Consider the following 20,915-nt stretch of genomic DNA (forward strand, 5'->3'; position numbering starts at 1 on the left):
TTATGCAACAGCATCTCCCGGTACCTCAGTCTACCTCAGTCAGCACCATGGACAGCGACCCCGCCAGCTCTACGGCCGCCTCCTGCGCACCCAGCGGACCCCGAGGGGCAGGGCACGCTCCTTCAGTAACGACGACCAGCTAATACAGCACATCTCCCATCATGTTACTGCGGCACTGACAGCTGAACCGTAGACAGCAGGAGGTGGGAGTTCCTGTAGAAACACCCTCGCATATTGATTTTCGTTTCTTACGCACCGGGAAGGTACAGATGCTCTTATTTTGTTTTTCACCGATCAGCCGGTCCCCGTCGGCTCAGCTCTAAATGCCTCTAAATGACAGCAGATGTGACGAGTCTCATTTGAGGGTCGCTGTGGAGTAAAGGCGGTGAAATCTCTCGCTCTTCCTCCTCCTCCACGCCCTGTCATCACTACCAGTAGCTGCCCAGCACCATGTCTCCTCCAGCATCGGCTGCGACAGCGAGTGAAAGCACCACCACCACCGTTTTCGAGGAGGACACCAGAGAGGAGGTAGAATTTTCTGGCAATCCTTTTTTTTTTGGCACAGCAAATGCCTTTTGTTACGGTCTGTTTGTCAGAGCTTGTCGTGGAGCTTTAATTTGTCCATGTGCGTGCTGTGTAGGCTGTGACACGCTGCAGGTGGATAATCTGACGGGAATTTGGTGTTACAGACATGCCACTGTTCCACAGTCTGATATAGAAAGGAATTCTATAATCTTGTAGGATGCATTGATTATTTTAGAGGAAAACTGCAGGATATGTGATTGGGAATCAGCCAGCCAGCGTCTGTACCTGTTTTTCACCTCCCGTGTGCCGCAGCGGGCCAGTGAACCTGACCATGGACGGAATATCCTGTTATTCTTATTGTTTCCAGATTGATTTTCTTTGCACAGAAATGTCTGATCCGTGTGTGTTTGACCCTTTTGGTAATACTTTTATGCAAAACATCCACAGACGTTGCAGTTATCAGTCAGCAGAGATGCAGGTCAGCTGCAAACGAGACAGTGACCTAATAACATCCATCAGTTTGGCTGGGATCCGTTTAGGGTTAGAGTTAACATCCATTCTTTCTTAAGGAATTTTCATCCAATGCAATAATTACATAATTGTAAGCCCAAATGCATGGACACTCACAGAAATGAAAACATCAATTTCTGCCCCTAAAAGTATAATCAACACACATCTGCACCCATTAAGCTAATTATTAGACTTCAAGACAACTATATACCTTTTTAAGGCCCAAAAGGGTGCAGTACTGTTTAGTGGTTGGCCCCTCAATGGTTTCTTTTTCTATTTTTGAATGTCTCAGCTCATCAAATACATTTTAATATTAGACAAAAATAACCTGGCTAAATGCAAAACGTAGTAGTTTTTACATGATGATTTTATTTATTAAGAAAAATAAGCTATCCAAACCTGCATAGCCCTGTGTGAAAACTAAATCTTATGGCTGGCTGTGCCAGCTTGGCAGAATCAAGCATTTGTGATAACTGCCAATGAGTCTTTCATATCACTGTGGAGAAATTTTGGCACTGTTGTTTTAATTCAGCCACATTGAAGGGTTGTTTGAGGTGGACTTGCTGGTCTGTTGCAAATCATTGTCATGCTGCATAACCCAACAGTGATGGAGTTTCAGGGCATGAAGTCATGGCCGGACATTCTCCTTCAGCTTTTCTTGTTCCATCAATTACAGCAAGTCTCGTTAGTCCAGAGAATAATTTCCCCCAAAGTCTTGGGGATCATTGATGTTGTTCTTTTTTTGTGAATGTGAAACAAGTCCTTGTGTTTTCTCAGTGCTTTTCTCCTTGGGCTCTCTCAATTTTTCCCAGTCTCTTTCTTAATGTTGATTCATGACCTCTGATCTTAACTGAGGAAAGTGAGACCTGCAGTTATTTTGATTTTCTTTTGGATTCTTTTGTGACCTCCTGGATGAGTCGTCACTGGACGCTGGAGGTTATTTTGGTATGCTGGCCACTCCTGGGAAGGTTCACCACTGTTCCAAATTCTCTCTATTTATCAATAATGGTCTTCACCGTGATTCACTGGAGTCCGAAAGCCTCAGAAATGACAATGTAACCATTTAAGACTCACACATGTCAATGATTTTTTTTCTCAGTTTCTTTAGATCGTGGCACAATGTGTTGCTTTTTGTCAACTTTTAGCCTACTTCACTTTGTTGGACAGGTTCTATTTAAGTAAATTCTTGATTCGACAGGTTGGACAGTAATCAGGTCTTCTTTATGTCTTTTTTCTGTGTGTCTTACTTGGGTTATCTTTGTCTAATAATAAAATCAGATAATTTGAAACGTGCTAGTGTGACTGTTTCAGAACTAGGTGAAATATAAAATTTACTCTTCCATTTTAAGATTTAAGGTTAAAGGTGCAGAATTGCAGAGGACTGTCACCTGTTCTCCCTGTTTCTGGGAGCCTTATGTGCACTTATTGACACCAGATGTGTAAAGAAGTCTCCCCCGCACTCTGCACCTCAGAGGATAAAGCCTCAATGATAAACCTCTGTACCACTAAAAGTAAAAAGCAAAAAGGCACTTTTATTGTCTGAAAGTGTGTGGCAACATTTTTCTATATCAAGTAAATGCTGCATACTTCATCTGACAATTTACATAATTATCTTGTTGTTCTTTTCAACCATAACCCCAGTGCTGCTTGCAAGGGTTTGTGACTCCTTTGTTTATTTTGGTCTAATTATGCAAAAGATTGAACAATGTCGCAGTTATTAATCAGCAGCTGCAATCAAAGCATGCAAAAACACTGTAAAGCAGATCAACTGACAGGGTGCTACACAAAGGACTGACTGGGGGATCAAGACACAATTAGGAAACACGAAGGGAGGAAAGAAGTGGAAAGGAAGGAAGGAAAAACCACAATAATACACATGAGATAACTGAAAAAAGCACAAGCTGGCTAAAAGAGAAATAACTCACAGTGGCAACATAATTTATTTGTTGCCACACAAACCAGAAACGCAAACCCAGCAGATACGGACGACGCCAGTCAGGTTCACTGAGGAACACAGTTAGAAATGATAAAGGCCAGGCTTTTACTTTATTTACACATTTTAATTTGATCAGAAATTCCTCTTTTCTAAAGCTTTTCGCCTACGATTAAAAATTTATTAACGTTTCTGATATTTAATCTAACAAAAATAGTCAGATAGCAAACGACCAAAACACGATCCTGCATTTGACAGCTACTGGCAGTCTGTGGTGTTTACATACGGAGGACCTAAACTGCCCCCCCAAAAAAATACACACACACACACACACACACAAAGGACATATGACATAAATTGAAATTTGTTTTAATTCAGTTATAAATCAGCTGTATAAATTCTGATATTTATTTAGTTTTCAATTTAAATTTCCACTTCATTTAGTAAATTGTACATTTTTTATTTCTAATTTTTGCATTGAGTGTTGGATTTAAACAATTTTTTGGGTAGATACACAAAATTTTGTGATTAGTGAATTTTGGCTTTGGCATTTCTTTTTCATACAGCATATTGAGATTTTAACAGAGTCCCGATTCTATTACGATTTTGACTTTGCATGCCTTGAAACTGCCCGCACATAAAAATGAAGCTTGCTCGCTTGTACAGCTCTGAAGAAATATATTGTTCTGCAGTTACATGGCTACTCTCAGCTTGTTAATATTTACAAAAGGCTGAATTTGTTCTTATGATTTGTGTTCTGAATACATCAAGGATTGCGGATGTTTAGAATTTGGTGTTGATAGGATTATAAATATGTTCTGATCAGTAGGGCTGGGCCATATCATACCGTTCACGGTAATACCGATATAATGTTGGGCAACGATAAGAAAATGAAATATCGCGATAGAATATGGGTAAAACTCGCATGCGCAGTGCCTTTGTTTTCATATGCACATAGCGGAAAATGCATGGCGGCAACGGAGAATGAGGAGGGTGAAAGCGGATCATTGAATGAAACAGATGAACCAGAACTGGTTTGTAAAAATGCTGCAACTTAAGTGGTGTGGAACTGGTTTAGCTTTCGTCCGTCAGATACACAACAAAGCACTATTTTTGGTAGAGTATGCTAGCGGGCCATCATTATTTCCGTGTTTTTTGGAAAATACAGCACACTTAAAATCAATCCTTTGATTTTTCTGAAAATCGTCAGTGGCCTTTATAATCCCGTGTGCCTTATGTATGAATTCTGGTTGTGTTTACTGACCTCGAAACGATTTTATGTGGTAGACGGTGCTCGAAAATCTGTCAAATGTTTTAGTACGACTTTGCTAAGCTACGAGGCCACACCGCTTGATGGATTGTCGGAGCATTACAGCTATCGTAGGCAGGAGCCTCGCGGAGTGATACGTACTGTGCTTCAACATAATATTACCATATTGTGTGTGTATAACCTCTTTTTAAGTTTTGTGGATATTCTACATGGTTATGCTGAGGATATGTCGGCCAATTTCCGCTGGAAATGCCTTTTGGTTAAGCTGTCAGCAAGGAATTTGCATTTGCACTGTTAAATTTTTATATGACTTTAATGCACATAAAAAACAGCTGCTTGTTTAAGTGAAAATACATCGATGTTTTTTTTTTTTCACTAATAAAGTTATGGAGTTGTAAAGTATTTTGTCTAGTGTCAATTATATCGTCAGTTACATCGTTATCGCAAATTTTCAAATGTATATCGTGATAAATATTTTTGGTCATATCGCCCTGCTCTACTGATCAGTTTTTAAAATGTTTCTTCTTATGTTTGTTCTTTCACTCAACAGCAAAGACCGCTGAAGCAATCTCTAAGCAAGTCCTTATGTCGGGAGAGTTTCTGGAAATGCCTACTCCTTTCCGTTCTCATGTATGGCTGCATGGGAACCATGGTTTGGTGTCACATCACCAAGGTGACCCGCCTCACCTTCGACAGCGACTTCAAAGGGAAATCCATGATGTACCATGACAGCCCCTGCTCTGATGGCTACATCTACATTCCCTTGGCCCTACTGGGCATGCTCTATTTAGTTTACCTAGTCGAGTGCTGGCACTGTCACGTGAAGAATGAGCTGCAGCACAAAGTGGACGTGGAGGGCATCTCCGAGCGCATCCAGAGGATGCAGCAGGCTAAGCCCTGCATCTGGTGGAAGGCCATCAGCTATCATTATGTGCGCCGAACTCGACAAGTCACGCGCTACCGCAACGGAGACGCCTACACGAGCACTCAGGTTTACCATGAGCGTGTCAACACCCACGTGGCAGAAGCAGAATTTGACTACAGCCACTGTGGTGTCAAAGATGTTTCCAAACAGCTGCTGGGCTTGGAGAAGTCTGCGTTGACAAAGATGCGCTTCACTAAGTGCTTCAGTTTTGCCAACGTGGAGTCCGAGAATTCTTATCTCACACAAAGGGCGAGGTTTTTCACCGACAATGAGGGCCTGGATGACTACATGGAAGCCAGAGAGGGCATGCACCTGAAGAACATTGACCTGAAGGAGTATGTCTTGGTGCTCTGTGACCCGGAGCACCACCCTTGGTATCTGTCCCACTACGTCTTCTGGTTTGCCTCCTTCCTCACGTTTTCTTGGCCTCTCAGAGTCTTCACAGAGTATCGCACTGCATACGTCCACTATCGTGTTGAAAAGCTCTTCGGTCATGATTACCTCCCTGTGACCCCTTGTGATGATCGGCCTTATTGGCGCCGTATCCCTCGAGTTAACACCATTGACAGCACAGAATTGGAGTGGCACATTCGCTCCAACCAGCAGCTGGTTCCCAGTTACTCAGAGGCTGGCCTCATGGACCTGGCCCAGTGCCCCTCCAGCTTCAGTGGGCTTCGTCAGAACTGCGAGCGCTGCCACAGAGCCATTAGCTGCTCCTCAGTGTTCTCCAGAAGCGCCCTCAGCATCTGCACCGGTGCCAGCTCCCGCATCCCCTTCAGCAGCAGCCGCTTCTCCTTGGCCCGGCGCTATGGCTCCCAGCGCAGCTGCTTCTGGAGGAGCGGCAGCCTAGACGACCAGGTGAGCCCCAGTGAAAATACCCGCTGCCTATCGGAACGCCTCACCACAGATGACGAGGAGCCCCCGGACTACGAGGATGCACTTTGTTACCCGGTGCTCATTGTCCACTGCAGTGAGAACTGCCACAACCACAGATCTTTCCACAGAAATGGGTCCTGCGTGGAGACCTCTTTATGATATGCAGTCACAGCGGCATTTCTGTAGCATTTCAAAAACAGGGCGTAGTGGATGCTGTAAGAAACAATTGCCTGAATCCTGAATGTGTGAATCACCAAAGCAATAACAGCGGTCAGTGAGCGGAGAACAAAGCGGCATCCCATGATAAGCTCACACACACAAACAAATCATATCTGCTTGGCTTCCAGGAAAAACCAAGAAGACGCAGACTGTTACAAAGCACACCATCGCTACAGCTTTTACAGTGCATGTGAAACTAAGGCTGCAGATACCTCATAGGAACTTTCTCAGAGGTCACACATGGACAGGTTTAAACATCTCACGTTCATTTAGTGAGTCATTATGGAGGAGCTTCTACAAATTTAACTTCTAACTACAGCAATAACTGTGAAAACAAATCTCAAATGGAGGATCGCCAGTTTGTGCTGGTGCACATCCCGAAGTGGAAACCTCTGACTTCAAGTGACAATTTAAATCTTGGACATTCTCACTCACTGTTAAACCATATCTGTAAATTCTTTTTAAATCATCTGTTTGTTCCTACATTATCCAGAATGCCTTTTATTATCTCCAGACAACAGGTATAAGCTTAATTTCAGCAGACAGTGACCTAAGGATGTTAGAAAGCGTGAGGCATTTGTTCAGACTGAGAGAAGTTCAGACTCATGCCCTACTAACAGCCGGTCCTGTGGTTTTGTTGCATCCTGGTGCATCTCTGCTTCTTTTTCTTCTTCTTTAGTGGATTTCTTTGTAATTGACTGTTGGGCGTTGGTGCTATGTGGCAGCTCCAGACTGTTGTGGATGTTGAGTGACTGACACATTAACATGATGTTTACAGTTGGTGCTTTCCTTCTAACCTCGGATGTAAATGTTGGAATTAACAGTTTGGCCATCTTGAAGAAAATAAGAGAGAAAACAGAATCAGGTGGACGTTTTTTTTTTCCTTTAGTGGCTTTAACATGCGATTAATTTGTCTTGACTGACCCAGAAAATGAAAAAATGTGGGCGCACTAACACTGTCTAGTCCTATGAGCCTTTACCTTGACAGACTAAAACGCATCATGAAAACTCAATCAAGCATTACGCATAAAATTGGACTTTTCTGCTGCCTACTGCCATGATGAAACCTGCCGGCAACTGTGGTACAAATACACATCATTGGGACATAAAAGACAGAGACTGGTTTATCACAGTACATGTGAGCAGGTGAGTGTGGATTTAGCTGCAAAAAAAGATCATAAGATCATCAAATCCATGCCTGTTTTCGCATGATTTCCTCCTGCTGAGACACTGTGGTAAAACCATATCCATGAATGTAAACCACCAGCATATACGATATACTCTGTACCATTATGTGTTGATAGTGAAGGAATAATGCTCCATTTTTCATCTGTAAAATGGTGATCTCGCTGTCCAGCATGTACTGATATGCCACCATGTTACTGAAAGACTTTGGATGTTGTCATGTGGAGGATATGTGACTCTTCTGAGTTTACAGTTAGTATATGCAAGGATGTAAATGCCCTTATGTTTACACATTATACAAACTTTATAATACATGCTTTTTTTTTAAATATAAAAAATGTTGTATCCAATGTGGCACAATACAGCTTGTTCCCTATGGAGGACCAAAACAGCCAAAAATTTAAAATAAATTACTTTTTAAACAAATTCATATGCCATTAAATGCCTCTCAAATAGCACAAGTTACTTTAAGCATTAGTTGTGTTTTTGTTTTTTTACCCAAACGACTGTATTGTTGTATTCTCTTTTCAAATTTCTTTCCACATTTCTGCTTTCTTTTGCAAATAAGTTGGCTATGAATCAAAATCAGTCATGAGGTGAACCTTTTACCTTTGTAAATAAATGTTTAAATAAGTCTTAGTCACTAAAGATTTAAAATAGGTCAGCTAAGCCCTCTTATATGTACAATGAAGCAGAAATGCATAAAGAAATGTAAAAACACAAAATGAATGTATTTGGGGGGAAATAAACATATTAATGCATACATTATTTTAATAAAGAAAATGTAAAAATAACACAGGATCAAATAAAAAAAATCAAAAATATAAAATTTATTTTTGTGGCATTTAGTGGCATAGTTAGTTATTTACTGATTTTTTTTTTTTTAATAATTTTAATCCTGTCAGTTTTGGCCCTCCATATTCATACATTGTTTTCAATAATGTAGTGACATTCATATTATTATGCACTTGATGGAAGTGACACTATAGACATTATGAATTATAGTGGAGCTGAATGTTGGTGTAAATTACCTTGTAGAAAAAAAGCGTCATAAATGTCACTATAACCAAATGGGCTGAATAAATAACTTAATTACTTTTTAGAATATGTATTTCAACTTATCTTATGCTGGAAAAATAAAAGTTGCAATAAATGTCTGGGTCACACCCATGTACAGTTAAACAAAATGTTGCTTTCTTGTATCCTCAGATCCGTTTAATCCTTTGCCCCCCCCCTAGCTGTAGAGAGACAAAACTGTGAAAAATCAAGAAAATAAATATGGTTTTGTTTCATTAAATACCTTCAAATCCTTTTAAAAGCTCCATAAATAACAAATAATGAAGCTATTAACTAATTCATAAAGTGTAACAAATTGCTACTTATGTTTATCCATCCTTGTGATAAAACCCCTGTTTATTTAAAGTTGCTTTAAAGTTTCAATTTTATTTAATAATGTGTGAATTGCTGGCAAAGCAGACTGGCTGATAACCAAAAGACGGGCAAATTGCCAAAATGCAAAAGTTGAATCTTCAAAAATCTGGTTAACTTTAGAGAGACTACATCCACCTTGTACATACAATCACTACTACACCTGTTCAACTGCTTGTTAATGCAAATATCCAATCAACCAACCACATGACAATACCTCAGTGCATTTAGGCATGAAGACATGTTGAAAACGACCTGCTGAAGTTCACACTGAGCAACAAAATGGCGAAGAAAGCTGATTTAAGTGATTTTTACAGTAATTAGTGCCGGACAGGCTGCTCTGAGTATTCCAGAAACTGCTTATCTTTCCGCACAGTCATCTCCCGGGTTACAGAGAATGGTCTGAAAAAGAGAAAACATGCAGGAAGAAAACGCTTTGTTGGTGCCAGAAGATGGAGGACAATGGCCAAACTGCTTCGAGTTGAGAGGATGGCAACAGTGACTCAAATAACCGCTCATTGCAATAAAGGTTTGTAGAAAAGCGACTCTGAATGAACAATACATCAAAACCGGATAGGCTACAGCACCATAAGACCACACTAGAAACTAAGACTAATTCACACAGAATCACCAGAACTGAACATCAAAGACGGGAAAACCTGCCTGCTCTGATGAGCCAACAACTGCAACATTATGACAATGCCTTCTATTTATAAGAGACATCTAAGTTGTTGTGGTAAATTACACATTACTGTTATATTTTAGGAGAAGCTGGAATGTCTTTTACTGTTATTATATCAAAAAAGCAACTGAGAGTGGCTTCAGGGTTGATTAAATGGAGCATAAATGTCTTCCAACATGCCCAGATTTGAGTTTTGCAAGCAGTGGTGCACAGTGTTTGGTGAGTAATCAAATCCTCATTGGCCGAATTTAGGACAGAGCTGTATGGTCTACTTTAAGAATGCCATGTATCACAAAACGATGTCTATATTCTTTTTATTAAATGAATAAAACTTGAATATTTAATTCATTTCATGGTTACTCATCCCAGAGTTGTTTGCATAAGTTTTTCATTTTTAAAAAATAAATCTATAGATTCCTGAAAAAAAGGACACGTGATCTTTCCCAGATTGAACCATTTTGCGTTTAAATTCCTTCACTGCCATTTGCCTCGGCCATACATGTAATAATCCACCGGTGCCGTAGGTGGCAGTATATTTAAATCGGCGACCACACGTCTACTCCACGGCAGCGGAGACGACGAAGTACAGTAAGAAGCTATGAAAGGTTATTCCATAGGTGAGTGTCCTGCAGCGTGTTAGGAAACTCGTAGTTAAGTTTTCATTGGATAAAAACTGTTTGTACAACGTTTGATGGTCACGAAGCTCGGGCTGGGTCACGCTTAGGTTGAAGTAATGAGTCCACGAGCTCAGCGGAGAAAAGTAAAGCTAGCTAACCGCCCGTATCTGCGTCCACTTGGCTTCAACTTTAACCTCAACATTGAGCGGAGACAGCAACCGGTAACAATTATGACATAAAAGTGTGTGAAAAGCAGGAGATGTATATAAAATGTGCCCGCTATAGTGAGAGCACATCTGAGGTCAGCAACGACCAAAAAACGTCTTCTTACGGAGTACTTCCGGAATAAACAAACGCATGTCGACTAAAATAGTAAAGCTTAAGCATTGCCTTTAATCCGGTCAATTAGTTCAAGAAGAAGCATTTGATCCTTTTCTTGTATTTATTAAACTAAAATAATTGAAATTAGGATTTTTTTTTTTTTACGTTAGCCGAGCCTGAAATAAATTGATGCTTTTATTCTGAAGATTACAGTAAATCCAGCTGATCTGAACTTATGTTCAGCAGTTTAAAAAAGTGTGTGTAAAATTATGGATCAGGTGAGAAGGCAGATGTTCTGCTGTGTGAAAATGATAACACAACATATGCAGCCTGTCAGCCTCCCTAAACTTGTCATTATTTTAACTGAATTTGCAAAGATGATCCAAAACACAAAAAATAAAGATGAATTCAAAGTGGTTCTATTTTTGTTTTCTAAATTTAATAGATATTGTGATATCACATGATCATGAAGCGAAAAGACAGAAATCGTGAGTCCTGTTCTTGAACCTTGGCTCTTCATATTGAATCCATATTAATTAATTAACTGAACCTTTTTTTTTGTTGTTGTTGTTTTGACAATCTCCTCCTTCCCTTCAGTGACTGGGTGGAGCACAAACATGCAGAGTTTGGTGGTGCAAGCTCTTGCCATGAGGCAGCTTGGAAGGTTGAGCCCTCGCCACCTGCTGGCTACTGGATATGGACTGAGGCAGACCGAATGGTGTCCCAGGACCATTCATACACGCCAGCTGTGCGGCTACTCTGTCTTCCCTGTGACACCTGGCTGTCACCGGCCTGTTTTCCGTGGAAGAGACGCTCTCAGGTGTTGGTCTGCTCATCATTTGAGGTTTAAAAGCAACAAGAAGAAAGGTGCTTCAAGTGCACAGGATGAGGAGGAGGAAGATGAGGATGATAAAGACGCAGAGGACAGTGATTATGAAGATTCGGACCCAAATCTACACAAGGACTATAAAGACATGGAGAAATATGTTCAGTCCTTCCGCTACGATGTCATTATAAAAGCTGGCCTGGATATGGCACGCAAGTGAGTCAGCATAAGAATCTAAGGCTGGGTGGGTGTTGATAAGTGATTAAGTTGCTGCTAAAGATAAACAGGATTTTGCACTCTTTCCTCCATACTTCATAATCAAAACAGGAAATAAGGAAATGGCGTGGAGAATCAGTGCCAGGGTGCTCACAGTGTGCCACAAGCTGTTCTAGTGGCACACTGTGAGCTCATCAAGAAACTTTGTTGTTTTTCCCTTTAATCACTGTAGCAGGTTCTCCATAGTATCCACAAAGAGGGGAAGACTTTAGTTCTACACAATTAAATTTGCTTCACCGATTGCCCAGCAATTGAGCATTTCTGCCACTGCGCTTCACTCTTTGTCTTCCTTCTTCTCCAGTCTCACAACTACTATATAAGAAAAGAGAATAATAGGCAGCCACACGACAGGTGTGCCTCTCTCCCCAAACTGGCCCCCCAATCTCAACCATCCAGCTCCACCTCTCCCTCGTGCATCTGAGGCACAGACCATACCTCGATGCCACAATCGCATAGAAAGAAGGCACACACACACACAAAAACTGCAAACAGTAGGGACTTCACAACATTTGTCACCATTATACCAGAGTCTAACGTGCTTCTGTCTTGTCACAGTAAAATTGAAGATGCGTTCTACAACAACAAGCTCAGATTTAACGGACAGAAACTCATCAAGAAAAGTAAAACGGTGAGTGCTGCTTGCTTATGACAGTGCACGAATTAGGTAATCCAGTGTTCCTCATATTTTGTTCTTTTCTCAGGTAAAACTCGGGGACACCCTGGACCTGGTCCTGTCAGAGAACCCAGAAACGAACACTGTTACATTGATGAGAGTTATCCTCAGAAGGGTTTTTACTGACCCTGGTAACACTGAAAAGCACAAAGTTGCCATAAGGCGCTGGAAATGTCTCGAGCTTCCCAGGGAGGAGGCCTTTAAACCTTGAATCTGCCTAAGACCGTACTGACTGTAATGCCATTGGCCTGTGAGGTCAACAGCACTGAGTGGCTCTCCAACGAGGTGGATGTAGAATGGATTACAAAAATGTTGTGCAGAGCTAACAACTCTCACTGTGTTTAAATGTGTACTTCTTCCTTCTATAGTGTGACACTCCCCCAATAAAGGTGCACTGTGAGGGTTTAGACTTCACCATTTGTGTCCTCGTGGATTTTTTTTTATTTTTTTGGAAAGCTGTGTGGTGTTTTCATGGTTTCAGAACTGAAACTGCCAACACTTAATATACAGGAATAAATAAATAACTTTAAATTTCTATTAAATATCCCCAAATATTAATAAGGAAATGTTATTGTATATAATATTATATACAACAGATTTCTTATAAGCATGAGTAAGAAATATCCCGCTTTAATCCTGTTGGCTGGAAACAAGCACTTTATATGATTCTTGAAACAGGACCCCTTATTTGTACTTTTGGAGCTCTAATTTAATGTCTTGGGGTTAACCTGAAAAAATGAAAACTAAAACGGTCTCATGCACATCTCAACATTAATTTAATGGAATAAAAATGCAATTCATCTGATTGTCTTATGTTAATGATGGAACTAAGAGCTGGATGTCTGTGGCTCAGGAGATGGAGCACCACCAGTCAGAAGGTTGGTGGGCGATAGGTGGGCTGCAAATCAGTGTCCTGGGGCAATGTTGTGAACCCTAAATTGTCCCTGGTGCATCTGCGTGTGATAGCACTTAAAGGTATAGAATAAAGCACTGTGTGAATGTGGCTTGCAGTAGAAAGTGCTTTTGCGTGCTCAGTTAAGAGCAGAAATGCTCCATATACCACCGTGTAGCCTGTTCAGTCCAAGACACTCAAGTCTATTAACTTATAAAGTTGACATTTTGCTAATGTTATTAATACAGCAAGTCTTTCTGACCAAAGCACTTAAAGTGCACACGTTTAATAGCGCTCTCTCTCTCACACACACACACACACACACACTGCTAATTTGTCAGCAGAACTTGTGTTGCTTTCAACCTTAAATCACATTTTTATCTTTCTTTATAAAAATCAGTCATCTGCCAACAGACTTAAACATGTCTCCAATGTCATGTGATTGGGTTGATTTTTCAAGTTGATAATCACCTTCAAGGAACCTCTTAGCCTAACGGGTAAGTGAAACCAGATAGAGAAAGGCTATGCTCTGTATGTTGAACTTGCTCTGGTGCGATTATGTAAAACATTGTGATTGTATGTCACATTTATAACTGTGGTTTTATTAGAAACTGGTTATCATGAGCCATTGTCATGTTAAATTATCTTTATAATATAAACTTCTATAAGAAGGCTTAACATAAGCACATAGTTATTAAAACAGTGGTGGCACGATGCTACATCAGTAACTGCGATGGAAATATATCACGTCCTTGTGATTTGATTTCTGTTCATAGAGCAAATGTGTGATCTATGCTGTTAGCTACTATCGTTATTATTGTTATAAGGCTACAACATTTATCAACAGAGTATGTTAGAGAAGCTATGACATGTTTGGCTTATAAATAGGAGCGGTTGTAACTTTTTTATCGAACAATAATAAAGACTACATAAACTAGAACATTACTGCTGTAGCCAAAAAGGTAAAATATGAGTAAGAATACTACTAAAGAAACTCGCAACAGCTTGGCTTCTTCCTACAGAGGACAGTGTGTAGAAGTTCAACAATGCGATTTCAGCTTATATACTGTGCAACTGTTTTTATGACAGAAAGTGTTGGGTAACTGCAGAGTACTGTAACTAGGACACAGTGCTTGACCTCTTGGCCTTTTTAAGAATGTCACACTTCTTGCGATTGGGGCGCCGGCAGCGTTCGTCAATGCTTGGCACACATTCGTAGTGCCACACCTCCTCCATCTTATCCACAGGATACACGGCTTCCACGTAGTGACGGATCAGTCTCAGTCGAACAGGGTCAAGCTGCTTCTTATTGCAGGCGCCTGAATGGTTGTACTGCAGCCGCAGGTTCTCGTGGGTGAAGAGCTCGGGGAAGAGGCGCACCAGCAAGCGGGCAGCAAAGTTCCCAACAGAGAGACTCTGCTGGACAATTTCCCGTACCTCGGTATCAGAGAGCAGGTAGACGGAGGGAACAGGGAAATCTGGTTTGGACACAGTCAGCTCATCAAGGGGGATTTTGCAGAAGTCTTTGCTACTTTTCTCGGGAGGTAAAGAGGGAATATCTGGATCCTGTCTGCCGTTATCAGGATGGAGCTGGTTCAGCTGGCAGAGAAAGTCCTGCTCTGTCTCCTGACCGTACACTTTGCGCTGCTGCAGGTAGGATCTCCTCTGCTCCGTGTCACGTCTCCTGCACCGCTCGTCAAGTTTGCCAACAAATTCCAACATCCACACTCTGTCGTTCTTGGCCCGGGGGTAGACCAACTGCACGTAATGACGGATCAGGTTTACGCGAACGGGGTCGAGTTGCTTTTTCCCAAGCGAACCGCTGCAGTTATACTGCTTTCTAGCGTTCTCGTAGGTAAAGAGCTCAGGAAACATGAGCACCAGCAGCCGAGAGGCAAAGTTCCCAACGGACAAGCTACATTCATAGTTGCTCTTGAGCTGTTCCCTGGACAGGATGTATTCCTGGGGAACAGTAAAGTCAGGCAGAGGAATCTCCAGATTGTCAAAATCTACAGGCGTGAGCAGCGACTTTTTAGACTTGCGACTGGGTCTTTCATATTCACTCACTTCTGGAACCTTGATAATTGAAACATCTTCAGGAAAACTGGCCAGTTCGTAGCCCTCCTCATTGATGTTGTCCGGTTCACTCCCGTTGCCGTTACTGTGAGGACCCTCAAGTGCGTCTTCCATATGCTGAATGCACACCTGCAGCCAGCTGTCCTCAGGCACATCAGGGAAATTCGCTTCCATATACTTTCTAATTATGTCCATCTTGTCAGAGTCCAGAATTAGCTGTCCCACACTACTAAAATTGCCACAGTCTTCTGGTATTTTCCCCTCTTCAAAAACTTCAGGGAAGAGACGGTGAATTAGGAAAACAACAAAGTCTTCTGGGGAGGAGAACTCATCCAACTCCTCTGTGGCTTGTGTACCAAACCCAACATCTGAACCAGCCAGGCTGCCCTGTTGGTGATCTAGAGATATGTGCTCCTCCTGACCCTGTTCATTAATGAAACGAAAGGTTTGAGGCTGCTCAGCTTTTACGCCACCAGCTGTGACCGCCTGCTTCCTGAGCAGCCGGGCACTTTCCATGTCCCTCTGCGCCCAGAAGCGATTAAAAAAGTCATTAATCTGGAGGAGGCACTCTTCCTGCCACACGCTGTTGTTTTTAACCGTGGGGTAGCACACCTCCACATAGTTTCGAATAAGCTGCAGATGTAGAGACTCCAGCGTTCTCTTGCTCGCCATGCAGTCGTGAGAGCACTCCCTGGCTTTGAACAGCTCCGGGAACAGATGCACAAGCAGTCGACAGCCCAGTTCCCCAGTGCTTGACGTCTGCTCCATCAGCTGATTCAATTCATCGCTGGTTAGCAAATACTCGGGGGGAGGCTGGAACTCTGTCACCATCTCAGCCGGTTTGATCTGCTTCTTTATCCTCATGACTTCCAGCGTCAGCAAGTCCACTTTACTGTGCAGCTGCGTCATGCTTGAATTCAGAGTGTTGAGAATGAAAAACATTTTCTCAATCAGTGGATAAAGGCTGGAGTCCGCTGTGGAAGCTTGGCCTAAAGTGTCTGTGGAGGGGATGGTCTCTGCTGGGCCATTTTGCTCTGGATTTTGGAGCTTGGATGAGAGCATATTGTTGAGCTGATTCAAGCTGCCAAGACTTGCCTGCTGCTCCAGATTCGGGGTGTTCCTCTTCTCCGAGATTCGGTGGGAGATGCTGAAGAGAGGCTTTCTGTAGGAGACTCTAGATTTCTCCTGGATGCAGTCTCTCTTCTCTCCGGTTGTGGTGAGGCAAAGAGGTTCAATCCTGCTGCTCTCGTCTATCAAGTGCCGCCTCATCTAGACACAATAAATGTCAGTCAAGGATGTGTAATAACATATAAGATATTGTTTTAATCATGAGTTGAGCTTCATTTACCTCACTAGACACCCTGACTCTCTTGCTGCTAGTGGACTGGTCTGTGTCAGGTCCCATCTCTGCAGATGACCGTTTCCCCGCCTCGGCAGCTCCAGAAGATCCTCCTCCACGTACCTGAGGTTGTTCACTAATAGCAATGTCCTCCGTCTCCTCCTTACAATCTTGGACATGCTTGTGTTCTGCAAAATAATGCAGAATTTATTTTACTGCATACACTACAAAAATAAACCAAAACATATTTTGTTAATCTGTGAATTTTTACTGCTGTAGCTGCAAAGACAACAATGCAGAACTTGCCTTTTTCAAGCATTGCTTCATCTGAGATTTCCCCATGCTCACGGGAATTCATAGCCTAGATAAAAAATTCAGAAAGTTACTTAATATGCACACACTTAATACATCAATGTGAACAATGTGACAGTAATGTGTGTAACACATATTCTTAGGTTTGGATAAATTACACAGAAAGGTTATTAACGCTAAAATTAGCTAATGTACCTGTCCAACTGTTGTTCATATCTTCTCTTTACAATTAGCAACTAATCAGATAAAAGTGTGCTAAAAGAGAGAGGAAGATCTAAGGACAATTTTAGCTTTGCAGATGAGTAAATTGTACTGTATGATTGTTTAAACAATTTACTCATATGGGTTACCACTTTGCAAAGTCTGGAAGAAGGCCCAAACTGTCATCCACAAAGAGAAAATTGGTCTGGATGTTCAGGAACAACCCGGGAAACACTGAGGCTTAAGCTTGCCATGAACTGCAAACACTAGCAACACTATCTACAGTAAAGCCACACGGACCGAGAGGGTGCTGAACAAGAAAGAAGCCCCTCCTCCAAAAACGGACACCTTCAAGCTTGACTGTAACTTACAGCTGCCCAAAATATCTTCTGGAGAAAAAGTTTAATGATCCGACGAGACAAAGATTGAGCTATTTGGTCACAATGATAAGAGGTATGTTTGCAGGAGTAAAGGTGAGGCTTTCAAACCTAAGAGCACTGTACTAAATGTCAATTGGTGGTGATAGCATCATGCTGTGGGGCTGTTGTCCTGCCAGTGATACAGGTATTTCATTGAATTACACAAAGTGGATGGAATAATGAAAGAGGAGGACCATCTTCCAAATTCTTCAACTTCACATTTGTGTAATGAAAATCTTTGGATTGTGCTTCAAAGCTCGGTCCATGCCAGGAAACCAGTCTAAATGACCTCTACCGATCCCACCAAAAAGACCAGTCAAATATGCAAAACCAGAACAAAACTATGCCAGACGCATATTAGTAGTGGTGTTTTTATATATTAGAGTCTGTATATGTATACTTTTTCTGTTTTGTGGGATACCATTCAAATAAATTCGAAGAGTTCAAAGAAATAATTGAAAGCCCAAAATTATCACGACATTCATGCCCATGATGAAATAAACTAAAGAGCAAAACCACTAAACCACTGGCTCTGCCATTAATCTGCCCATTGCAGATCTCCAGTATGTTTTGTTAAATTTAAGAAAGCACCAGAAATGCTTTTGATGCACCTAAGCCATTTACAAGTTCCCTGAAAAGTTATCACAAAATTGTTTTAAATACTTCAAACTCTATCTGGATGGTAAAATCCTTTAAGCTCCCTGTGGAGAAAATTAAAACAGAGGTGGTCCACCTTAGAAGAGAGCAATATTAAATGTAGTCTACTATAATGGACACTTGGTTACCTCTGCGGTTTCCTTACATGTAAACACAATGCTCTATAACTGGAGTAATTAACTATCTGTAACCATTCTTGCACATGCTTCTTTTTTAAAAATAAAAGATTTAATGATGATTTTTGAGCTGTGAATCATGCAAAGCTATGCTAGTAGAGTCAAAGACTACAAACATGACGCCTAAAATGAGCTTGATGATTACTGCTTTGATAACTGCTTTATAAACTACTGCTTTTAGTTAAAATACATACATGTTGTGGCTGGCGTGTCACCCTCATAGCAAACACCATGTGACCGCTTGCAGCCTCGTAGCTAATCACACACACACACACCTCTGGGTTTGCCTGAGTATTTTATCCCAGGCTCGTGAGGCTGATATAAACGCGTAGTTAATGCCCGCACAGCTCTGACCCCCCCGATACCTAAAGTCAGCCCGTTTTAGGTGCATGCCTCCATACAGAGTTCCCTCCCAGCTCCCCTCCAGCGTTCATACCCCGCTACTTCCTCATTCTTCCGCCCATGAACCCTTGAACCACAACACGAGCCGAAGCCGCCGTGTGGACCGAACTCTTCTACAAACTTGGTGTTTTTCAGAAATACTGCGCGTCTTTACGCTTCGTTTCTATAACACCGCCACATTTTGTTTGTGAATTTTAATGACGCGGCAACGTTTGCCTGGACGACTGCCTGCCTGCCTTACTGCCCCCACCTACCCCCGTCCTATTCCTCCTCCTGTGTCCCGACTCTCGCTAAATTAACCGAAAACCCGCGTGACCAGCGGTTTGAGCTCACCTTCACTAGTCCATGCCTCCCCCCGGGGCCGTCAGTGACATGTCCGCGGACTATCACGGCAGTTTGTTCCGCAGGTAATAAAAGAAGGTAATTCTTCTTGTTGGTGTTTTTTTTTCTCGCTCGGCTCCTGTGCTTTCTCGCGTGACGTGACGGGCGCGCGCCTGCTGTGTCACTTCCGCACAGCTGTGGAAGAAGAGACGGGTGAAAAAAAAAGAAAAAGGACCACAGTTACAGTTTTACATTGTAAATGCACAGGGCTGCCGTTACACTCTTTTAATTGTATTTAACTAAGAGTCCTCCAGCTAAAGAAGGGTTTGAATAAATAACCGAATAATAAAAAATAATCCTCAACATGCTGAGCAGCTGTTAGCCCACGCGAAGGACACAATCACGAAACATTATAAAACATATTCCATGACACACACACACACTGGACACTTTTGTTCAACTGCTCTGAACTCATATTAGTTATAATAGTTTATAATATAATATTAGTTTTGCATTTTCTAATTAGTTTTTATTTTTCATTCATTTTGATTTTTTGTTTTTACTTCAGTATAGTTTCAGTTTTGTTTCAGTTTTACTATTATTTTTATTATTATTACTGTATGGAGGACATATGGCAGAGGGAAGATTTAGGAAAATGAGTACATGCTTACAATAAAAACACAAGTTTTTAAAGGCAGTTGTCTTGTGGAAGAAATATGCTCATTTTGCAAAATTGTTTTTGCATCTAACTTAACTTTTTAATTTAGTTTTAGTTAATTATAATAACCTTGCTAACCAGCTAATCACATAGCAGGAAGTGAGTGCATTTAGACATGTAAACATGCTCAAAATGACCTATTGGAGTTCAAGCAGAGCTTGAATATGACATGGACTGGTCTGAATATTGGGATCTTCATACACAAGCATCTCCAGGGTTTCAGGAGAATGGTCTGAAAAAGAGAAAATTGGTGTATGAAAACAAGGGATCCATCCTGACTTATTTCAAAGGCTCAGGCTGTAAGCACATACAAGAGTTTAAAATAAATACAATCTATACAATAAATACATTAAGTCATATCAAAAAAGACACACATACAGCAAAGTACAAGGCCGAGGCTGTAGTACAATGAAGCATGAGAAAAAAGCTGCAGATTATTAATGACAGCAGTACTGATTCTTCTTTTAAAGGGATTCAGTTTAATTAAGTAAGAAATACTACAAGTTGAGCTCCTACATAGAAAGCTCTTGAGTTTTCTATTTCTCAAGAGGACAATGATCACCGAGAGAGACTAATTATATAAGTACTTATAAATACATTTAAGATGAGCAAATGTAATAAAATTATAGAACCTGGCACATGTAAATTCTGAAGTGCATGGAAACAATGTGTCTCATCAGCTTCCTCTCCAGAATGTTGATTGCATGATTGTATATCATCATAAGAGGCTTGATTGTTGTAGATGCAGCTTGTGACCGAGAGGTTAGACAATAACTTAAAATGTTTAAAAAAAATAAAATAAATCACAGCATGCACACAACCCTTTCTTTTATTTAAAAAAAAAAATACTTGTGATGGCATGATTTGAAATATCCAGTTTGTAATAGCAAAGAATCCTTCAAATAGATCCTGCATCCAGAGCTGGATCAATTTATTATACGAATCTTTTCATCCAGACCAAAACAAAAAACCAAGACTGAATGAGTAAATGAGGGGCTATTGTCAGCACCACTTTGGCCACTAACAGCATTATTTGTCTGTTTCATCTTAACATAGGCTACTTGCTCTCAGGAACCCTTCTGTTAAAGTAGTTTATTTTACTTATTGAGATTTTTTTCATCACACATTTGGCAAAT

General features: G+C 41.2%; 3 protein-coding genes across 4 annotated transcripts; 2 read left to right on the plus strand and 1 right to left on the minus strand.

Annotated features, from left to right (window-relative positions):
• On the plus strand, positions 1-8,611 carry LOC146365590 (transmembrane protein 151B-like). The gene is made up of 2 exons (XM_084914390.1): positions 1-528; positions 4,789-8,611. Exons 1-2 carry the CDS (start codon positions 451-453, stop codon positions 6,196-6,198), a joined length of 1,488 nt encoding a protein of 495 aa, XP_084770516.1. The 5' UTR covers positions 1-450; the 3' UTR covers positions 6,199-8,611.
• Positions 8,612-10,039: 1,428 nt separating this feature from the next.
• On the plus strand, positions 10,040-12,680 carry mtres1 (mitochondrial transcription rescue factor 1). Of its 2 annotated transcripts, XM_084914393.1 has the most exons (5): positions 10,098-10,170; positions 10,937-10,979; positions 11,089-11,533; positions 12,149-12,221; positions 12,295-12,680. In XM_084914393.1, exons 2-5 carry the CDS (start codon positions 10,952-10,954, stop codon positions 12,475-12,477), a joined length of 729 nt encoding a protein of 242 aa, XP_084770519.1. In that variant the 5' UTR covers positions 10,098-10,170; positions 10,937-10,951; the 3' UTR covers positions 12,478-12,680. The 2 variants fall into 2 exon arrangements, with proteins under 2 accessions (XP_084770520.1, XP_084770519.1); XM_084914394.1 differs by lacking the exon at positions 10,937-10,979 and having other exon boundaries at positions 10,040-10,170.
• Positions 12,681-13,741: 1,061 nt separating this feature from the next.
• bend3 (BEN domain containing 3) lies at positions 13,742-19,249 on the minus strand. The gene is made up of 4 exons (XM_084914389.1): positions 19,074-19,249; positions 16,880-16,934; positions 16,583-16,761; positions 13,742-16,503 (listed from the first exon to the last, which is right to left on the minus strand). The coding sequence occupies exons 2-4, from the start codon at positions 16,929-16,931 to the stop codon at positions 14,278-14,280; spliced, it is 2,457 nt and encodes an 818-aa protein (XP_084770515.1). The 5' UTR covers positions 16,932-16,934; positions 19,074-19,249; the 3' UTR covers positions 13,742-14,277.
• Positions 19,250-20,915: the final 1,666 nt, after the last annotated feature.

This window comes from Perissodus microlepis, chromosome 19 (assembly GCF_051167445.1).
Source record: "Perissodus microlepis isolate ML-2025 ecotype Zambia chromosome 19, ASM5116744v1, whole genome shotgun sequence".
Classification (NCBI taxonomy): Eukaryota; Metazoa; Chordata; class Actinopteri; order Cichliformes; family Cichlidae; genus Perissodus; species Perissodus microlepis.